Source organism: Parus major, chromosome 6 (genome assembly GCF_001522545.3).
Source record: "Parus major isolate Abel chromosome 6, Parus_major1.1, whole genome shotgun sequence".
Taxonomy (NCBI): Eukaryota; Metazoa; Chordata; class Aves; order Passeriformes; family Paridae; genus Parus; species Parus major.
Window position 1 is genome coordinate 30,486,763 of NC_031775.1, and position 20,926 is coordinate 30,507,688.

At 43.9% G+C, this 20,926-nt stretch overlaps 1 protein-coding gene across 1 annotated transcript; it reads left to right on the forward strand.

Annotated features, from left to right (window-relative positions):
• The first annotated feature begins 2,142 nt into the window (after positions 1-2,142).
• Positions 2,143-18,285, forward strand: GPR26 (G protein-coupled receptor 26). The gene is made up of 3 exons (XM_015632412.2): positions 2,143-3,228; positions 7,832-7,945; positions 12,920-18,285. Exons 1-3 carry the CDS (start codon positions 2,561-2,563, stop codon positions 13,149-13,151), a joined length of 1,014 nt encoding a protein of 337 aa, XP_015487898.1. The 5' UTR covers positions 2,143-2,560; the 3' UTR covers positions 13,152-18,285.
• The last annotated feature ends 2,641 nt before the right edge of the window (positions 18,286-20,926 follow it).

Genomic DNA, 20,926 nt, shown 5'->3' on the forward strand with positions numbered 1-20,926 from the left:
CCACTGTTCACCCAGGCTTGACACTGATGCCAGACCCCTGTCACAGCAGGGAATTACTCAGGAGCAGAGCTTTTCAATCCTGGAGGCACCACAGCTCACTGGAGGGATAACAGCACGCTGTGTCAGGAAACCACCCTGATAAATCCATGGCCTCGTGCATTGAAGGCAGGGGAAAAACCTGAATTCCCCAGTCCCTGGGCAGCTGGGGGTCTTGCAGGGTTCATCTGAGCCCAGGAGAAGGCTGAGAGTGTGGGAAGAAGAGTCAGGATTCCCCTTGATGCCAAGTGGGAGTGAGATTCCCCTTTACCACTGTCAGAGTTCCTGCCTCTCATACATGTATCACCAGGATTTCCCAGTTTTTCCCCCCTGTTCTTCCTAGCATTATTATTTCCCACATTTTTCTTCACAGTGGCTCCCAGCACCTCCCTGTGGTCCTGCAGCTGCCTTTGCCTGCTGAGCTTTAGGGTGTTAAGCTGTCCCTGAGTGTCCCTTGGACACCCTGCTCAGGCTGCTGATGCCCTCTCAGCAGGGCTGTTGCCTCCTGCCCAAGGAGCAAACTTGCTGAGGTTCTGGTGCTGTGAAGCAGCAGCAAAACCTTCATTTTCTCCCTCATGTGCTTAGTCCACCTCTTCCAAGAGGGCAACAACCCCTTGTATTTAGAGAAGGGGTCACCTTTAGTCTTCTCCCATGGAATCACTGAGGTTGGAAAACCCCTCTGAGATCCAGCCATCAACCCAACACCACCACCACGTTCACCACTGAGCCACGTCCTCAAATGCCACATCCACACCATTTTTGGACACTTCCAGGGATGGTCACTCCACCACCTCACTGACTTTGGCAAAGAGACAGACTGCATTTCTCTCCTCATCCCCCCAGTGTGAGGAGTCGTGTTCTGGAAACCGGGAGCTCTCAGGGCTGAGGGACAGACCTGGGCTCTGCACCCCGAGCTGCTCCTCTCACCAATCTATCAGCCCTTTAAAGCCTGGCTTTTGAAAACAAAACAAACCAAAACTGAAGTGAAAGAGGTTTTTTCTCCAAGATGCCAGGCTCTGGCAGCGTGCAGGGTGCCAGCTCTGCTCCTGAGCTGCAGTGAGCAGCTGCTGTTCGTGGAGATGCACAGCTCTGGAGGGAAAACTGCCCGGGCATCGAGCTCTCCTACACGTGCAGAAGCACTTACTAAGCCCCAGTAACTGTGCTGCAGGGTATCTTTTGCCTTCTTATTGTGCAGGGATTAAAGCTTGGCTGCCTTGATCAGAAAGCTGTCCTGATTGCTCACAAACTCTCAGCCTCCCCGGTTAAAACTGATTGAAAGAGACAGGAAAAGCAATGAGAAAACAGCTCCCTCTCCGTCCTTTAAAACAAACTTAATTTTGACACCTAATTATGTGCAAGTCAGACTCATTCCTATTTCCTTTGCCAAGATGCTTTTTAGTTTTGATCTCACAGGGTGCTCACCCCCAGAGGGAGGGAGGCTTTGATTAGGAAGGAGAAACTCTTGGGGAGGAGAAAGGCTGAGTGAATAAAGCTACCTGCAGCACGATGCTTCCTCTGCCCCTCACCTGCTCTGTCACCTTGTGGCTCTGGCATCTGGGCTTTGATTTCCCTGCTTTTAGAGGAGGGGAAGCAATCTGTTTCCTCCTCCTCCTCACGGTATTTGGAGACAGCGAACTGCAAAGTGCTGAACCCGAGCAGTAAAACCATTCCCGTAGCCTAATGAGGGCTCCAGAGAAGTAGCAGAATATTTCCATTTCCCCCATCTCTTTAGGCACAGCTAATGAAGAGCAGAGAAAGCTCCTGCCCTGGCTGAGTGCAAGCAGCAGCACTGCAAGTGATGCACCGAAATGTAGGGAACACGCCGGAGCGCAGGAATTCTGTTCCAGGGCTTGTCTGCAAATTAATGGCTAAATCAATTAAATGAAAACATGGGATTTCTCTTGAGGAAAGTCTAGTCACGGTCGCAAGGAGAAGGGGAGGGGTTGTGGAGCAGGGATGACATAATCACGTTTGCGAATCACCAGCAGTGTGCCTGCTTTAATCCATTAATGGGGTTTTTATCTGTGATCATAAAAAGCAGGTTACATTCAGCCTGGAAGGGAGCGAGGGTTGGAGGAGAGGGGAGGGGAGAGAAAGACAGAGAGGGAGAGAGAGGCAGAAAGCAAGGGAGAAAGAGAGCACAATTCACTCGGTGGATTGCTTGCAAGCTTGGGGCTGCTAATTAGGGATCTCAGGAGAGCAGCTTCTCAGAATAGCGCGCTCTCCTCAAAATGGACCGACGGGAGACAGTGGTTCAGTCCTGCTGATATTTTTTAAGCCCTCCTTGCAGTTTGATGGGCATTCCCAGTGCTTTTGTGCACGTCTCGGGAAGCGTTGACGTGGAAAGGAGCAGCGAGGAGGGGGAGGTTGGAGAAGAAAACTGCAGCTCCTCTAAAAATACGGAGGGCATGCACGGGAGCGAGCGGGCTGGGGAGGAGGGCGAGGTGGGGGCACCTCGCACCATGGTCCCCCGGTGCCGGCGCGGCGCAGTTTCGGAGATGTCCCTCCTGTGACTGGACGCACCATGAGCATCTGGGAGCTGCTCCTGGCTTTCGTGGTGGTGGTGCTGATGCTCGTGGCCCTGCTGGCCAACGTGCTGGTGCTGATGTGCTTCCTGTACAGCGCCGACATCCGCAAGCAGGTCCCGGGATTGTTCATCCTCAACCTCACCTTCTGCAACCTGTTGATGGCCGTCTCAAGCATGCCCCTGACCTTGGCTGGGATCATTTACAAAAGTCAGCCGGGAGGAGATCAGGTCTGCCAAGTTGTGGGCTTCCTGGAGACTTTCCTCACCACCAACTCCATGCTGAGCATGGCGGCTCTGAGCATTGACAGGTGGATTGCTGTGGTCTTCCCGCTAAGTTATCACTCCAAAATGAGGTACCGAGACGCTGCTCTCATCCTGAGCTACACGTGGTTGCACTCGGCATCCTTCCCCATAGTGGCAGCTTCTCTCTCCTGGCTGGGTTTCCATCACCTCTACGCCTCCTGCACGCTCTACAGCAAGAGACCAGAGGATAGGACACAGTTTGTGATTTTCACTGGGGTCTTTCACGCCCTCAGCTTCCTCCTCTCCCTCGTGGTCCTGTGTTTCACTTATCTCAAAGTGCTGAAGGTGGCACGGTTCCACTGTAAGCGCATCGACGTGATCACAATGCAGACCCTGGTGCTGCTGGTGGACATCCACCCCAGGTAAGCTTCCTGTGAGCTCAGCTCAGGTGAGGAGGGGGCTCAGTGCTGTGGTAAACAGAGACCAAGCTGTCTGACAGCAGGGGATGGGGAGGGGGAGAAAATAAACATCCCTCAGCCAGTTTCTATTCTGCGTGTTTCTTTTCACTTGTGTTTAGTTCTCTGATCGCAGAACACTTTTTTTTTTGTTGGGCTTAAGGACTTATTTTGGGAGGGAGAGCAAATGAACGGGCAGTTCTGGCTAAGCATGCACTTCCCTTTGAGACAGTGATCAGATCACTGCCCTTTGTCTCTGAGGGTGGATTCAGTGGTCGATAGCTTTGTGTATTTTGGGCACTGTCAGCCCAAAACCCGTTGCTGGATCCCTGAGAGGAGAAAGCTGCACATGTCCCTGGGAGTTTGGAAGGGAGGCTGAGCACTGCCTGCCACTCCTTTTCCCAGCAGCTTCCCCATTGCTGTGCTCTCTGTAACTTTATCATTCCTGAAGGCAGAATCCTTAAGGGAATTACATCTGCAAAATTCATGTGCTCGAATGCCTGTACTTAAACCTTAAAGTGAGAGAAAATTCAGTGGCAATGTTAATGTGACAAGCAAGGGATGTATAAAGCTCATTGCAAATGAGAGATTTTATGCAAGTCCCTTGTGCCTCGAGACAAGAGGAGAAAAGTCCCCAGGGACTGGCAGGATTGTGGGCTGGAAGGCAAGAATCAAACAGGGAGAGGAATGTATGCAAAAGTCACGCCAGGGATTATGCACAAGCCATAAATCTTGCATGAATAATCGATGTACGGATCTAGAAGGGATGCTGGCTTGGTGTGTGATACAGGGACGAGAGGAGAGCAGAGAGCAGACGGAGAGAGCAGTCCCACACATCCCATCTGACCATCCCTGCTCCCCTTTGCTCCAGCAGCCTCTCCCTTTGCGGGCAGCCAGGAGCAGAGCTGCAGGGCTCAGAGCACATGTGGCTGTCCTCAAACACGGGTCATGCTTTGGGGATGCCTGAGGCTAAGACAAACAAGTCTGGGCAGCACATTTTAGAAGAACAGAAACATTTGCTCAGAATTCTCCTGCTAAGCTGTTTGAGCTGTCTCTTGACCAAGAATGCAGAGCAGAACTTTGGGCAAGTCTTGTTGCCGTTCTTGAGAAATACAGGTATAAATCATCCCTTATTCACCAAGTCACACTGAGGAACAAACACTGTCTGCCCTACGTGCTGTCTGCTTGATGAACTGTGCCTCGAGTGCCTCAGTTCCTGCAGCAGGAGGAGATGTGGTGGTTACTCCCAGGGAAGTGCCATAAACCCACCAGCGCTGTTTGAAACCCCATTTGTTTTGCCTAATGCTAAAAGTATGCCTGGACTGCACAGCAGAGTTTAGTAAAAGGGAAAAAATCTCAGTGCTGTTTCTCCTCCTCTGCATTTTTTCTGGCTGAGGTTGATTTGAGGGTGTTTGTGCATTTTGTGATCCTCTCCCTGCGGGATGGATTCAGTGGGGCTGTGGGAATGATGCTTCCTTTCTTCAGGGCAGAGTTGTGCAGGTGCTTTGCTGTGAGCAACCTTCACCGCTGCCTCTACCTCTGGCATCGGGTTATCCTGGTGCCTCTCTCAAAGAAAAGAGAGTTTTCATTTCTTTTCTACCCTACAGAACATATTTCACCCCTGGAGGGGCTGCTTTAGCCTTAAGTGACAGCTCCTGCTGCTGAAAGGGTCTCAGGCCACCTTCCCTGCTGGGAGAGCTGCACGGGGGCTGCAGCTCTGCTGGAAGAGTCCGTGATGCTCAGAGATGTCTGACAGAAGGAAGGCATGGTTTGCATTATGTAACAGGCCATTTCAGGGGTTCCTGGAGCACCTGGCAGCACAGCTGTGGGTGATGGCACAGTCCAAAGGAGAAAACAAAGTTTGCAATCCTGCTTGAGACTCCTCTGGCTGTTTGCAGGGTCCAGTTTGAGCGCTGGGAAATGCGAACGGACAATTTTCAGTTCCTGTGACTCAGAATCCCCCCGCAGGGGGGTCCAGTGACAGGCACTGTGACAGATGGCTTTATTACCTGTGACTTAGAAAGACACCAGTGATCTCTCCTGAAGATCAGTCAAGCACAAAGGAAACCTCCAAATACCCTACAAATTCCTGTGAATGTTTAGGGCACGCGGCATTTCAAGTTAGCTGAGGCTTTTCTAGTGGATCCTGCTTTTTCCTTGCTCTTGAGACCAAAATATCTTGGGTATTTTGGGAGATTTGGGCAAAACTTCACTTAAGGGCTTAACCCATGTATTTCCTAATTCAAATTATCTATACTGTCTTTTTGGTGTATCCAGCTCTACACATCTTAAGGTCCAATATCCCATAAACTTTGTTTAAAATACCAAACCTACAAACGGATATAGCTCAGATTTCCCAGGATATTAAAATCTTTAAATGAAAGCTTAGTCAATAATCCTGTTCTATTACTGATGTCACTGCTAGAACTCACATGTGTCTTATCTTTGTGCATGAAAGTGTGTGCAAAACCAAAATATTAATCTATGTCCATTATCTGTGTGAAGGAGTGAGATAAAATACCTTCTTCTCTGATGTGGTATTTATTGGATATATCTGGAAAGTCTGAACAAAAGAAATGGGTTTAAGTCTACCAGGACAGTCATGGGTGAGCTCAAGGAGTGAGAGACAGCTTTGCATGTGCCAGAAAGGAAAATAAGTAATTGGGGAAACAGAGACCAAAATTACACCACCCTCCCCTCCCTAACAGCACCTTAATTGAACCTGCTTTGGACATTCACTTTCCTGTATTGCCATGGGCTTGGGATATCATGAATTTAAGAACACAGGTCTTAAACAAAGCTCATGAAGCTCTCAGATCATTTTTCTGCACATAAAAATACTCCAAGTTCCCCAGCTCCTGCAGAATTGAAAGCACATAGGTTGCCTTGAAAAGGTGGATCTTTTTTTCCCCCTTCTTAGCTGTCATTTCTAGGTGCAAATAACTCACCTCTAGAACATGTAACACCTTTAAATGTGTTATATTCTTTAAGAGAAAGACAATTTGTTAGAAGAACAAACTTTTCCTCCGGTATTTATTTTATCACATCCTGATATCTGCTCTGGGGCCTGGTGATGCAAAACCGAATTTAGTACAGAACATAAGAAACACTTTTTCTTTAACACAAGTGAAGGAACTCATTGCCACAGAGAGCACAGAAACACACTGAGATCCTCAGCACACAACATGTGTTTGGATGTTGATAAAACATTTACAGATGAAGTAAATAATGTAAGGGTATGGCCATGAGCCTCAGAGCTGTGAGAGTGTGGAGCCTGAGAGTGAGTCATCAATTAAAAATTTACTACAAAAATGGAAAGGCCGATGCCAAACAGTCGAGTTTTTAAAAAATAATAAAATAATAATAATTTTTTTTAAAAAAAGTATATGTAAGTACAGGATTTGGGCCAGCCCCATTCAATTTGCCTGAGAAGTGACTGTCACTGGGAGGTCTGTGCAAGGAGTCAGCTCTGCCATGTGCACAGAGAGGAGTTCAGGATGGCAGTCTGCCTTTGCTGTGCCCTTTCCAAAGGGATTTACTGAGGTACAGGCAGTCCTGGCACTGTGGGAAATACCAGTGCTGCCCAATCCACTGCCTGGAATAGACAGAGAACTCATCAACTTCCCTCAGAAATCACAGGGAGCACAGGAGTCACTCAACCAGTCAGAGGAAGAGGATGAGCTTTCAACTTAATCACTGTTTTCACAGCAAATGTGCTGATTTCAGGGGTGTTTTTGCACTGAAAGCAAGGTCTCAGCCCTGTGCTCCTTGCTGGCACACCCAGGGGATTCAGAGCTCTCTGGGGGCCTGCTGAGACCACCAGCAGAAAACTCAAAGGAAAAGCTCTTGTCCTAAAATACCATAGGTAGGAAAAAACCCCAAGGTGTGGCTAATTTTCATGTGTTTAGTTAGAAAGAGGGCTGGTTTGAGGTGAGGAATGAGGATCCCCCAGGACTGTGGATTTATGAAACAATTCCAGCTTTGTGAAGCATTCAGCACAGCAGCCCTGCAGATCTGATGGGATGTTTATGGCCACACAGCTCACAGCTATGGGACACAGTGACAGCTCCTGCGCTGGGCTGAAGGTTCAGAGTGTTCCTTCTCCCGTTATGATGTTGTTTTGTTGGTTATCTTGCTGGGAAGTTTCTCCTCTCCAAGGCAGTGGTGTTGGAATTGCTGTTTCTAGGGAAGCAGTGTGCTGCCTATCCCACTCTGGATATTTTCCAAATCTCCGAGTGTCATCTTGCCTGCAAACACAGCTTACAGCGGCTCAAAAAGGAGCTGCAAACTGATTCCAAGGGTGAATTCCACCCATTTTTCTACAGATCAATTGATGTAATGGGGGTGTGTGCACATAAATACACAGCCAGGTACCTGTCAGTAACTTTGTGGAGGGTGAGATGAACAGACAATTCATTCAGAGCTGGTATTGTCCCATTTAAGTGCAGCTCACCTGTTACTGGTCTGCACAATTCAAACAGCTCCTTCTCCATCATTCCATGGTGAAGCCATTGCAGATTGTTACCTGATGCTATGACTGATGTTGTTCTCTGTGTTGGATGTCACACAGCGTGCGGGAGCGTTGTCTGGAGGAGCAGAGGAGGCGGAGGCAGCGGGCAACGAAGAAAATCAGTACCTTTATTGGTACTTTCATACTCTGCTTTGCACCTTATGTAATCACAAGGTAAGTGTGAACCTACATGCTGGAAAAGGCTGCTGAGATGCACTCCTGGCTCAGGGAAGTGGGGCACTCTGAGCCAGAACAGCATTGCAGTCTCCTGGGAAAATTTGTAACAGAGATTGTGTTTCCTGAGCTAATAAATGATGTAAAATGTCACAGGGCTCCTCCACTCAGTCCTGGTGCAGTCTGAGGTCAGACTCTGCTCACTCAGCCCAGTCAAAGTGCTGCTTGCATGGGAGGGATTTAGGCAGTCAGCCCATGAGGTTTTGCAGAGTTTTTTTGTTGTCACCTACTGCTCTGATTGACTTCCCTGTCCAGGGTTGATCTCCAGGGAAACTCTTGCCAGAATAGCTCAGACTGTAAAAATTTGGTCAACAAGATTCAGCTGAGGTGAGAACATGGTCCACAGACTTAAACAACAGTTTTGTCTGGTTGGGTAGGGTTTATTAGTCATAAATATCAAATATCAAAGCTGTGCTGGCTCAAAACTGAAAAATCTTCTCATGATTTATGGTAGATGTCTATCCACCCTCTTATCTTTGGAAATGGCTCCTGTGGGAAACACTAAATTACTCCTATGAGATAAAAAGTGTTAGAAAGTGAGTACATCCAGAAAAAAAAAAGAAAAATTATCTAGCTGTTGAAGGAAATTTACAGCTTGCATTCCTTATTATAAGATTTTGGGGAAACTGAGATGCTGCTATGAACAGCAGAGAAAGAAAGAAAACTAAAAAATAAGGTATTTCTTATTCCAATATTATCAAGTAGAAATCAGTGGGGCTGACCTCAGTCAAACTCAGATCCACCTTGAAAAAAATCATTGAAAAGTCCGGATTAAGAGTCAATATAATTGAACATTTGGCCAACCTTGAGGTTTCTTATCAGAGTAATACTCTGAATTTTCAGAATTAGAAAATCAAAGTAATTTCCTAGAATTACCTTCACTTCCACTTAGTGGCCACAAGACTCCACTGCAAGCCACACACTTACACGGTGTGAAAGGACTTGTAATTAAGCACATTCAGCCTTAATTCTCAAGTCATAAGATATTAAGGCATTTGTATTTTTGCAAATGGTTAATTTTCATTTCCTGTTGTGTCTCTGAACTTAAAGAAAATCCTCCCAGTCACAGGAGAGTTGGTGTTTCATCCTGAGTAACACTGAGTGCTCTAACCAGAGCTGTCAGGAGTATTTTTGTGCTCTTCCAAAGACATCTCAGCACTCAGGCACCACCTCCCCACCTCCTCTTCACTCCGTTTTTGTCCCAGTAGCTTTAAGATACAGAGGAGGGAGCAGAAAAATCCTGAGCCTCCTCCCTTTATTCTGTACCAGGATCCCTTTAATGTGCTCCTGCTGATCTCCAGAGGGTGATGGTGAGGAGAGGGAAGATGCAGGGTCCTGGATGCAGGAGGATGTTTTGGGGCAGGTCAGACATGTCAGGAGGGGTGAATTTTCCCACATTCCTGGCCTTTTAAATTCTGACAAATTTAAAATCCCTGCACAACAAGCTAAGGGGAATTCCCTCTTGAGCTCCCTGAGAGACCTCACTGGACATTTTCAGGGCCCAATGTTCCAGGACACTCATCCTGACCTTCCCCGGGCCTCACACACAGAGCTGGGTGTCTGGGCACCCAGGGGATTGGGAGAATTTGATTTTAATTGTGTGAGCAAGTAGTATTTCTGGAGCACATCCAGTGCTTTGCATTCTGAAGAGAGACACAATCAATCACAGCTCAAGCAGTGGACAGCAGTCAGGAGAGGGAGTGCCTTGCTCTCCTAATCAGCAGTATATTTCAATTAAACATGCTTTTAAGTACTCCCTGGACTGGGGGCTGACAGCAGCAAATCACAAGGTTTTACTATAACATCTTCCTGTTTCCACACTAAAAATATTCCATGGATGAGTGAAGGAGCTGTGCTCATCACCCCAGACACATGAATGCTTCTCTGGGTAAAGCAGAGTTTTTTAGACCACACTGAGGTAAAAATCAGATCAGACACTTCATTTATCAAGGGAACACCCTTCTAATTAGTTCAGTGGATGTCCTTAAGTGGTGTATCAGAATGTGATTGTCTTTGATCCAGTGTTTCCACTTTACCAGCATGACAGGTGTAATCCCCCACATTAAAGATTTCTTGCTTTGTAAAATAATCTACTGGTACACATCTCTTCCTTTGCTATATTTATCATTATACAATTAAACATACTTGTTCCAAACCTCTTTTCTCCAAGGAACTTTTCCATAAGAAAGATGAAGATAAGTCATACAATTTTCTAATACTCATTTCCAACTCCAGGCATTTCATACTGAAATACAGAACTTTGCTCATGTAAGTCAATAAGAGCTGTCAATGTGTGAGGAAATTGGCTTTAAATTAAAAATCCTGAAGTAATAGCAGGCAGAAGTTCACAGTCCCAAGCCCTCAGGTTACAGAGGAGGATGGTGGAACAGGCAGAAGATGATTAAAATTCTGTTGTATCATCTCTGGGGGATAGGGGGGTAAGCAAACCCTGGTTTTAAACTGTTGTTTGCCCTCTGCATATTCAGATCTTGCTTGGGAACACGGGAAACTCAGAATTCTTCTCAATTTGTGTTCTTCAGCATCCCAGCTGGGTGGGACAGGTGCAGTAAAATATTTTAGCGTGGTGATGAACTGCACATGTAAATAAAGGATTTCCAGTGTGCATTTTGTGTGTAGAGACCAAGGTCACACTCTTCTACATGGAATTCTTGTTTATTTACTGAAGGGGAAATAAAATAATTGGATAGCCATGTCAAATGACACACTCTACAGAGTTAAAAGTTTCTAAAATATGAAGAAAATATCACAGAAAAAGTGCTTACAGCTTTGAAATAAAAAGGGTTTGAAGATCAGACAGTAGAAGAGAGGCTTATGAAAGCAAGCCAGGGAATTATGTAGTTGATACTGTAAAATTTAATTTACAGGTAGCGCTGAAATATTAATGTTCCTTCGCTGAAAATGTCTTCTTTTAGGCTGAAATGTTTCATGGAAATGGAAGCTGTGCATATAATTTCCCTCAAAAATGAGAAACAAAACCTTTCAAAGGCAATAAATTCTGTGATATGCCTTGAAAGGCTGACATTTAATTGTTTGTACATGAAATGAAAATGCATAGCTCAGGGTTTGGCTACATTTCTGTGTTTGCTGCCTGATAACAGCAAATGTAATTTACTCTAAAAAATAATACATGAGAATTGAAAAATGTGTAAATGTCAAGGAAGCTTACAGAAAGCAAGGAAAATATTTAAGATTTTGTTAATAAAAGTGTAGGCTTTTCATTTGATCAGTCAATGAAGGTAAAATTAGCAAGTCTAGGCTTGCAACCCTGAAGTGTCTGTTTGATGTGCTTTAAATGGAGATTGTTAATGGCTCATAGAACTGACTGACAGAGCCTCAGACACAAATTTGTCATATTTTGGTTATTCAAGGCATCCGCTGAATTTAATTAAACATAATCAAATTCACATCTGTAAAGCACTCAGTAAAAATAAATCATCCGAGTGAAATTCAACGTGATGAAATTCAAAACGTGAAGAAGGCATCGAATAAAGGAAGTGGAAAACAACAAGGATGGCTCATGGTAGATTACAAAGCAAATATGTCCCAGTAGATGATTAATTTCCAGATTGTCAATTCTCATTTTAGAACACCTTAACTGGATGCCATGAGTTGTATTTTATTAAAGAAGTGAGAATGCACCAGATGAGACCACCTGGAAACTCAAGCAGATGAAAATTATGTCTCAGTTCTGATCTTTGCAGGAAAGATAATGAGCATGAATTACAAGGAGAGGTTGAAAGAACATTTGTGTAGTTGAGATGAGAGAGAAATGGGACAAATGAGGGATCTTTGGGACCTCAGATCTGCTGAGCCAAGCAGCACCAGTGGAGTGACACAAACAATTCCCAAGTATTTTCATGTTTTCATGTGACATTCCCTGGTCACCTGAAATGTCCCTCACATTGAATGGACTGTGACATCTGCCAGCATTATTTTAAATAATATCTTGTAGTGAAAGGTTATGGAATGGGAATAAAATAACCGAGGACAAAAAAATCCTCCTCTCTAAACTGCTTGAAGTACCAAAATTCTTGTCATTGCTGCTGCAGGAACCACCCTTCAGAGAGCTCCTTGGAAGTGGTGCTTTGTGTGGAGAAACATGAGCAACTGAAATATTTCCCAGGCAGATTTAAGAACATCTGCTGCTGCAGGCAGGTCCAGCAAAGATCTGATCTGCTGTGTGGGACTCTGTGGCTGTTTGACCTCTATAAAAATCAATAGCTTCTGACAGCCATGGAGGCATATTGAACAGAGCTGCCCTTTGATGTTGCTCAAAGACATGGGGAGTTATCAATATTTGCCTGTCAAAAATGCTCTCTCTCAGTACACAGTGAACCATTTGGGCTAGTGTAGGTATGAGGAGTCTATGAAGCTCTTCCCTGTCCCCCTCCCCTAGTGATAAAAGTTTTGTCTTGTCAAATTTGCTGCAAATGTGAATCCTTGCCCTTTGAACTGGCCAGTTTTTTAATTCAAGGTATGATACACCATCTCTGACTGATGGATTCTCCTTGTGAGTCTCTACAACTCAAACTGTTTAAAGGCATCAAACTCTCCCTGGGAGCTGGGCTGGCCAAGAGAGCTGGGTAGCCCTGGTGGGGTGACTCAGATGCTCTAGAGAGGACTTAGAACCACAGGTTCAGATGGATGCTGGGTTTTTAGGTTGCTCATGGTAGAGGAATTTGATTCCCATGAGACCAAGCAATGGCATTTTGGCAAACAGGCCTCAAGTTCACATCTGCAGTCCTTAAAATTTATAACAGGAGGACAACATACACATTTTCATGAGCAGGGCTTTCTTTAGTTTTGTTACAATTGTCCAGCAATAATTTGAGGGTTTGGGGTGGGTTAATGTAATTTTTAATGTTCACTCTTTCATCCTCCCTCTTTCCCCAGACTTGTTGAATTGTCCTCTGTGGTCCACATCAACTCCCACTGGGGGATCATTTCCAAGTGCTTAGCTTACAGCAAAGCTGTTTCAGACCCTTTTGTGTACTCTTTGCTGCGGCACCAGTACAAGAAGACGTGGAAGGACATCATCAACAAGATCCTCAAGAGAAGCTCCATCAACTCCTCGGCGCTGGCGGGCGAGTCGCACAACCGGAACCTTCCGCAGCTGAACGAATGAGGAGCCTGGTATGGGACATCTAAAGTGATATTTGTGAAACAGCAGGAACTGGCCTGTCCCCAGTAGCTCTCCTCAGCTGTCCAGGTTTTGGGAGGCAGCTGTGGGCAGGGTGAAGCCCAGACCATGTCCCTCCAGTAGCCCATGAAACATCCAGGCTGCTCTGAACCGCCTCCCTCTGACTGGAAGAGCGCTATTGATCCGTGGTCCTGCAGGCTCCACAAATACAAATCTCCCATTGATTTCCATCAGCAGCTGCATCTATAGATAATAAACTAATCCTCAGCAGAGGGATTCATGAAAGTAATGGGAGCAAACTGCTGCTGGCGTAAGATTATTCTAAAAAGCTGCACAGGGATATTTGTGCTGTGTTTGTCACTGGCTGCAGGTGAAGCTCCCTCTGATGAAGCTGCCAACGTGGCTTTACAAAAACCACCCCACCCCAGTGGCTTGGGAAGGTTGTGTGTAGAAAATATCCAAATGGAAAAAGCTTAAAAAATCTAAATATCCATCCAGGGCCCAACGCAGTTCAGCCTTTTCTGGTACATATTGTAGGAAGAATCCCATGGAATTGAAGGAAGGGAAAAACCACTTTTGGAGTGTGATGGATTCAGCCATGTCTTCTCTAAATGTTTTAAGTTATTTACATAGAATCCCACTGACATCCTCCCCATTACATTTCAGGAAAACACAAATGGTAGACAGGGTGGAAAGGTCAGGGTGCCTCCTGCCTACCTTCCATATATCTGAGCTCTGAAGAGCTGGATTTTGCCCAAAGCTGCAGATCTGGGCCCTGTGCCCAGGAGGGAAAACAGCAAATCTCTTTTTCTGAGGAGTTATTAATCATGGTGTTTTTTTCCTCCTTGAAGGAAAGATGAGGCTAAATCTGAGTTTCCAGTATAATTTCCAAAGCAAGTGGAGCACAAATCATAGGCTCCCCTCTCCACCATGACAGTGGAGCCAATAATCTGAATCCACATCTGAATGTGCAGATTTCTGGAGGTTTCAGTACAAATCTTTATAGCTCTGGGTTGCAGTTCTGCATAAGAACACTATTAACATTTACCATGCACTCACATGCCTGCCCAGATTTTAAAATAGGCTTGGGTTAATTAGGGTTAATTCATGAATGCAATGGCAGCTTCAATAACAGCTGACACAATTGGCTGTACTGCCATCCACCCCTGATCAAATTCCAACTGTCCAGGCCATTCTGAGGAAATAAGGCCTCAAGTTGTAAAAAATGTGGAATTACTTTTTGGTTGCCACCTTCTCTCATGCAAGAAAAGGGCTTTGTATGTTGCAAAAAATGTCCACTGTTGGATTTTCTGGCCTCTGATTCAAAGCCCAGGCTGGGGGCTCAGCGAGGGGCTTCACCCCAAAGTCAGTGAATGTGGGGTAACACCTCAGTTATTATCTGAAGATTACCAGCTACCATCCGAAGCTTTAATTCTTCATTTCAGTTATAAAAAAATACCATAATTACAATAAAATCCACGAGTAATCATAGCCACAAAATTTAAGAAACCCATTTTGAAACCCTGCATTCAAATGAGCTCTTTGCCAGATTAAATAGTCTACCTCATCTTAATCATTTTGCTTCTTAGGCTTAACATAATTTTCTCAGGTGCAATAGATAAAAAGACCCAGTTCAATATTTGTTTCCTAAGAAATTCAAGACACATTGATGATTGGATTGTATTAGAATACAGAATGTTAGGAAGCTGAATATTTACTGAGTTTAAAAAGATAAAAAGCTCCACATTGAGCATGTTTGACTTAAATTGCACCAGGAAAGTCCACAGCTGTTGTAAGCTTACACATGGAGCTGATGCCAAAGTCAATGGGAGGTTTGTTTGTCGATAAGGGCAGCTCCAGAAACATTTAAACCTTCAGATTCAAAGAGAATAAACTAATTTCCCAGGAGATTAAAAAAAACATAATCCATTTAGGATGTCTAGTAAAAGATGGAGAATACAGCACTGGACTTGTCTCATTATGCTTGTGTATCACAGTCAGTCACTGGTTGATTTATATCCCACCATGAGCAATAAATCTCTCCCCTTGTATGTGTTTAAAAATTTGTCTCTCTTTCATGGTGCCTTTCTTCTATAATTAATCTTCTAACAGAGAATAGATATAATTTCCCCTTCCTTGCATCAGCTCCCTGTCATATTTTGACCATCTGAAGCAAGCAGGAGTTGTAAATGCTGGTGCTTGACAAAATGCCTCAGTACACGAGATAAAAACACCACCCCAACATTTCCTGATGACATTTTATAGGATACTCGAAATACGATACTGTGGCTTGTTAAGTGCTAGATTTTCAGCTGAATCCTTATAGGCAACTGGCAAAATTTTCTAAAATGTGTGTCTCAGTGATGAATGTAGATATGAGTAACTATCTGTCTGCTGAGTATTATATGTACTATACAGCACTCTGACTCGAGTCAGTTAAAATAATGCTGGTAAATGTAATGCACAGTATTTATTATCTCTGCTCACAAGGCAGAGCTGTTCTCTTGTCTAACACATGTGTGTGCAAGGGGGGGGTGGGGGAATTTCCATTTGTTACTTAAATATTTTTGAAGAAGTTTGTGAAGTTTGGCTGCAACCTGTGCCCAAAAATCTGGAGCTGCATGTGCAAAATCTGGGCAGCTGCTTAGGCAATATGCAGTTTTCTGTTTGTTGTATCTGTGACCCATATGCAATATCTACTCCTCACTCGCATGTTCAATTAACATTTCCTTCATATCTTGTGAATTTGGCAGGCAGAGCACTGGCAGATGATTAAGAGAATGTAGACCACAACGTCGTTTTGTGGATTCTGAGCTTTTTCCTTTGTTCATTTTAACGGTTTTTACATCATTTCAGAGCCCTAATTGTGTGAATTGTGGTCCTGGTTTCTGTTGTGCTCTCGAGCCAGTTTGAATGTCAAGATCTGGGTAATTGCAATTGGCAAAAACCATGAGAGAGTGATAAGGGTATGTTGAGCAATTATTAAGCACCAGGCCCTCTCTTGACATAAATCAAAATATTGGTTGTTTCACCTGAGGATTGGGTCCACTAGATGACTTTAAACTGGGTTTATAGATTTCTTCTCTATGTGTAGGGCCCTGTTTTTATGGTATTTACAAATGGAAGGATGTGAACAGGATTTAGGGAGTTCCTCTGATGTGCAAGTGTTCACTTCCAAGGTCAGGCAACCACATAACTAAATAAGTTCTATGCCTGTTCTTACACTTTGGGTATGTGACCCTAAAAACCTCTTTTCAGTAACCCTAAATCAGACTTTTTAGAACTTGTCTTATGTCTGAAAAAAACCCAAAAACCCTAGAGATTAAACATGCTCCAGACAAATCCTTATGGAGCCTGATGACTGCTGCAGCTGTAGCCACAAATATTACAGCATCCCAGACCAGCTGGGATTGGAAGGAACCTCAAAAAGCCCCCAAAAGCCCCTAAAAGCCCCCAAAAGCCCCCAAAAGCCACATTCCTGCCTCTGGCAGCACTTTCCTCTCTGTTTTACCAGCACCTCTGGGAAATGATCTTGGTCTGCTCCAGGTCAACAGTAAAATCTTCTGGCAAGGATATTTCTTTTAAAAATAACTTTGAGAAGATATTTTAAACTAAACTTCAAAAAAACCCAGCTGTATCAGAACATCTTTAAGAGGTTCCAAAAGTGAGGCAGGAGTGGATGTGAATGGGAGGCTGGGAGGAACAAACTGGCTTTGCTGCAATGATTTGGGGTTTTTTGGCTGCAGTGAGCTTTTCCCAGTGGCCTGTTTCCACCCTGAGAGCTCTCCAAGTCTCTCAGACAATCACTCCTTCCAAAGAAAAAGGTGAAAATCCTGTCAAAGCTGTGCCACAGGTTGGGCTGGGGATGCAAGAGCAGCTCAGCTGCCACAGAAGGATCCTTTAGGGCTTGGGAAGACTCCAGTGGTTTTCAGATGGTATATATGGAAACTGCTCACTTTGAATCACCAGAGAGTCTAATTCTTAAAGTCCAAGAGGTTTAAGTCATTTACAAAATGTGGATTTTTCTGGGCCTACATGCCTAAGGTTTCATAGCTCCCTCACCTCTCTTAGTCCTAAATGAAGTAGGCTCTGAATATCTTGTCCTCTACATTTTTTACGTGAATATCTCTGGAACAACCCCTTGGAAATTGCTTTTCACTGCTGTTAGATCTGTCTCCTCTCCACACTCAGTGTTCTGATTAAACAAAGCCTAAAAGCAAAGCCAGAGACTTCACACCTCTGTCAGCTCGTGTTGACTCTAGAAATCACTGATCAGCACAGAAGGCTCAGTTAGACCCTGGTCCCAGAGTCACTGAGTGTTTGCTTTGCTGGATTGTGAGGGCAAAAAAATCCTGAACACAGGATTTTGTGTCTGCAGGATCAGGGATTATGTCTTTGTAACCTCCCCAGACTGGAATAAGTGAGACCAATGACATCACAGCCTTAAATCTATTCCTTTTTAATTTGCTTTTTATGCTTTCAGCATTCAATATAGTGAAAATTTTCAATGGGTGAAGTTTTGGGGTTTTTTTAGGAAAACCATCCTGCTCCAAAAGGCAGCTGTCCCTGTTGGGAGGGTGTAAAAGTTTACATGGAGAAAAAGAGCTGTTGCAGCCTTTGTAAAATGTCAGCTTCTCACCTGTACTGGTGTGTTTGGTGTAAATATGTATTTAGGATTGTCAGTTTTAAAGCAAATACTGCTGATCTAAAGAACTGGAGAAGTTGCTGTAGTTTATCATACATGTCTGTCTTTCTAAGGAGGAGGATTAGCCCTACAGGCTGTAAGTGCCCTTCACAAATGTGTGTGCCAAGAAGCAGAAGCATCAGGGGTGTGACAGCAGGCAATTGTGGAGTAAAATAACTTTTTTTTTTTGCTGAAGAAATGGTATTCCACATGATTTCTATATACCCAAAGGCATGAGTCCATATGGCTGATTATTTACACACAAAGTCATGTGAGGAAAAGGATTTCCATTTGCAATTATTACTGAGTTATGGAATCATAGAGGGGTGTTGGGTTGGGAGAGAGCTTAAAACCCACCCAGTGACACCCCAGCCATGGCAGGGACACCTCAAACTGTCCCAGGCTGCTCCAAACCCCGTCCAACCCAGCCTTGGGCACTGCCAGGGATCCAGGGGCAGCCCCAGCTGCTCTGGGCACCTGAGCCAGGGCCTGCCCACCCTGCCAGGAACAATCCCTGCCCCAAATCCCATCTAAATCTCTGCCAGTTTGAATCCATTTCCCTTGTCCTGTCACCCCCTGCTCTCGTCCAAGTTCCTCTCCATCTTTCTGGCATTAGAAAAATGTTTTCTAGTCACTGTAGTCCCACAGTTAGAGCTTTAAAACAAATCTTTTTTAAAAAAGTCACGCAAAGAGCAAAAAAAAAAAATCAAAAGTCCCCATTCCCTTGGGATTTGGATCCAGTGCTTTTTAATGAAATGCCAGAGCATCCCAGTGAGATATCAGTGGGAATGCAACCTGGACTGGCTGCAGCCTTCCCCTCTCTGCCCTTCCCACTGTCCTGCTCTGTGTTCCTCTCCTGTTACTCTGAGCTCTGGAACAAAAACCTTAAAAATCCCTGTCAGAAACCAAAGTGTTTTAATTTACCTCCTGACTACCAAACCCTTGTGCACAGACAGGTAAATTCTCCTCCTGCTTTGCTAGTGGGATCAATGACCAACAGAGGGGAAAGAAGAATGCAAAGGAAGAAATTTCATTAATTGAGTGACTTTTGTGAGGAAAAAGTCAGTGAAAAGCTCGGTGCCCTCAGGGTCACACAGCAAACATGTGACAAGGTTGGGGACAAGTTCTCTGTGCTTTGTGCCCAGCCTCATTGGAGTAAAATAAAGCTGCCTGCATCAGCCAGACTAAAGAATGGATCTTTTTATAGCAGAAACCACAGGGCTTCCCAGAAAAGACATTTGAAAATTATTATCACATATTGCCTTGGAAAATAGAAATAGGTAACTAAGAGGTGCCTTGATTAACTTTATTTATACACATTTAGGGCATTTTTCTAATCCTTAGAATTTATTTTTTTTTCCACAGTGTTTTTCTTTTTGAAGATTATTTTAGGATCACAATTTCCATATATTTGGCAATCACTAATCATTCCCTTCTGAATTCTTGCAGGAATGTAACCTATTACCAATCCTTCCAGATACAGTTGGATATAAACATTTGTCCCAAGGTTAGATTATTAGGAGATTATTTAATTTTTTAAAAAGTTTTTAGGAGCTGGTTTTACAACTCCTTGCTGCAAGGACAGTAGGGTTGTTTGGATAAGGATTGTTCATATCATGAGAGGTATAAAAAGTTTGGTCTGTGTGTTTAAAGCATTTGTTTTGTTTTGCAAATATTGAAAATAGCTGGTTTCCTATTTCTAAAAGCACCTAGAGCCAGTCTGAAGGAAGATAGTTATGAAACAACATTAATAGCTGCTGTAGATAGGGCATGTTTGGTTATAAAATTATAAATATTCCACTATAATTTATTGCATTTAACTTTTTTGTATGACAATGGGGCGTAATTGCAGGGGCTATTTATTTAGGGGGGAATGGGAATATAAATGAAAACCTTTCTAAATTGCATGGACAAAGGGATGCACAGACCTCTTTGGAATGACAACACATTTAAAGAGTGCCATGAATTAACATGGATTTTAGGGTCCCAGGTAAGCTAAACTCTGAGAGTCTCCTAAGAGATATCCCAGAGAAATTAATCCATTAATGCAGAGGCAGACACATAAAATCCTCTGTGTCTACAGCATAAAGGAATACAACAAAATAAATATTATTCCTGAGTTCAGATTTTGAATAATGGGGCCTGTGCTGTCTGTTCTGTTTACAATGGCTTGTGCTTTGTGGATACATATCAAATGTTGTAATATATTTTTATTACATAGAGTTAATGGTTAATACAAAGTGACATATATAAATAAATACATACTAAATCTGTATATTGTGATTTTGTTAACTTTACTGTTAATGAAATGTGATTATGACAAATGACTTGGCATGAGCTATTTTTTCATATAAAATTAATGTTTTAAAAAGTCTGTTTCGTTTCTTTGTTGCAAAAGTCAAGCCTGTGGTGTCATTGCAATGATCTGACCTGCTCAGTCCCTCCCATTTTTTGGAGAGCGGCTCCAAAGTCCATTGCAATGGGAATATTGCTTCATTCCAAAATGAGCAGCACAAGTGGAATAATTGGAGAATCTGAATACACAATGCTTATGTCTAGTCATGAATACAGGCTTAGCCTTAGCACAAGTGATTCTACTGAAGTTTAGTTATTCCCTGACATCTCGGGCAGCCCTCAGGGTTGGTGTGAAACCAAGGTTGAGGGGATTCCTTTTCCTGCTCCCTGAACATCCTCCCCCATTCAGAATTCCCACAGAAAGGTCTCGTGTTGGAAGCCCTTCCTCAACAGCATGCAAGTGTCAAACCCTGCACAGAGCAAAACTTCTGCTCCTCCCAGAGCAGAATCTTTCATTTTCCACAGAAACTCCAAATTCTTGGTCCCCAAATGTTGGTTTTTTTCTGATTTACAGGGATTGATCTTTAACACTTTAATAATTAAAAATGAATTTTGTCAACAACAGGGAATCACAGAATAGTTTGGATTGGAGTGGACCTTAAAGGTTATCTCATTCCACACCCTTGGACAGAGACAGCTTCCACTCACTGGAACCAGCAACATTTTCTTCTCCCTGTGATCTCCAGACAGAGATTTGAGCTGAAGATTAAATTCCACTCCA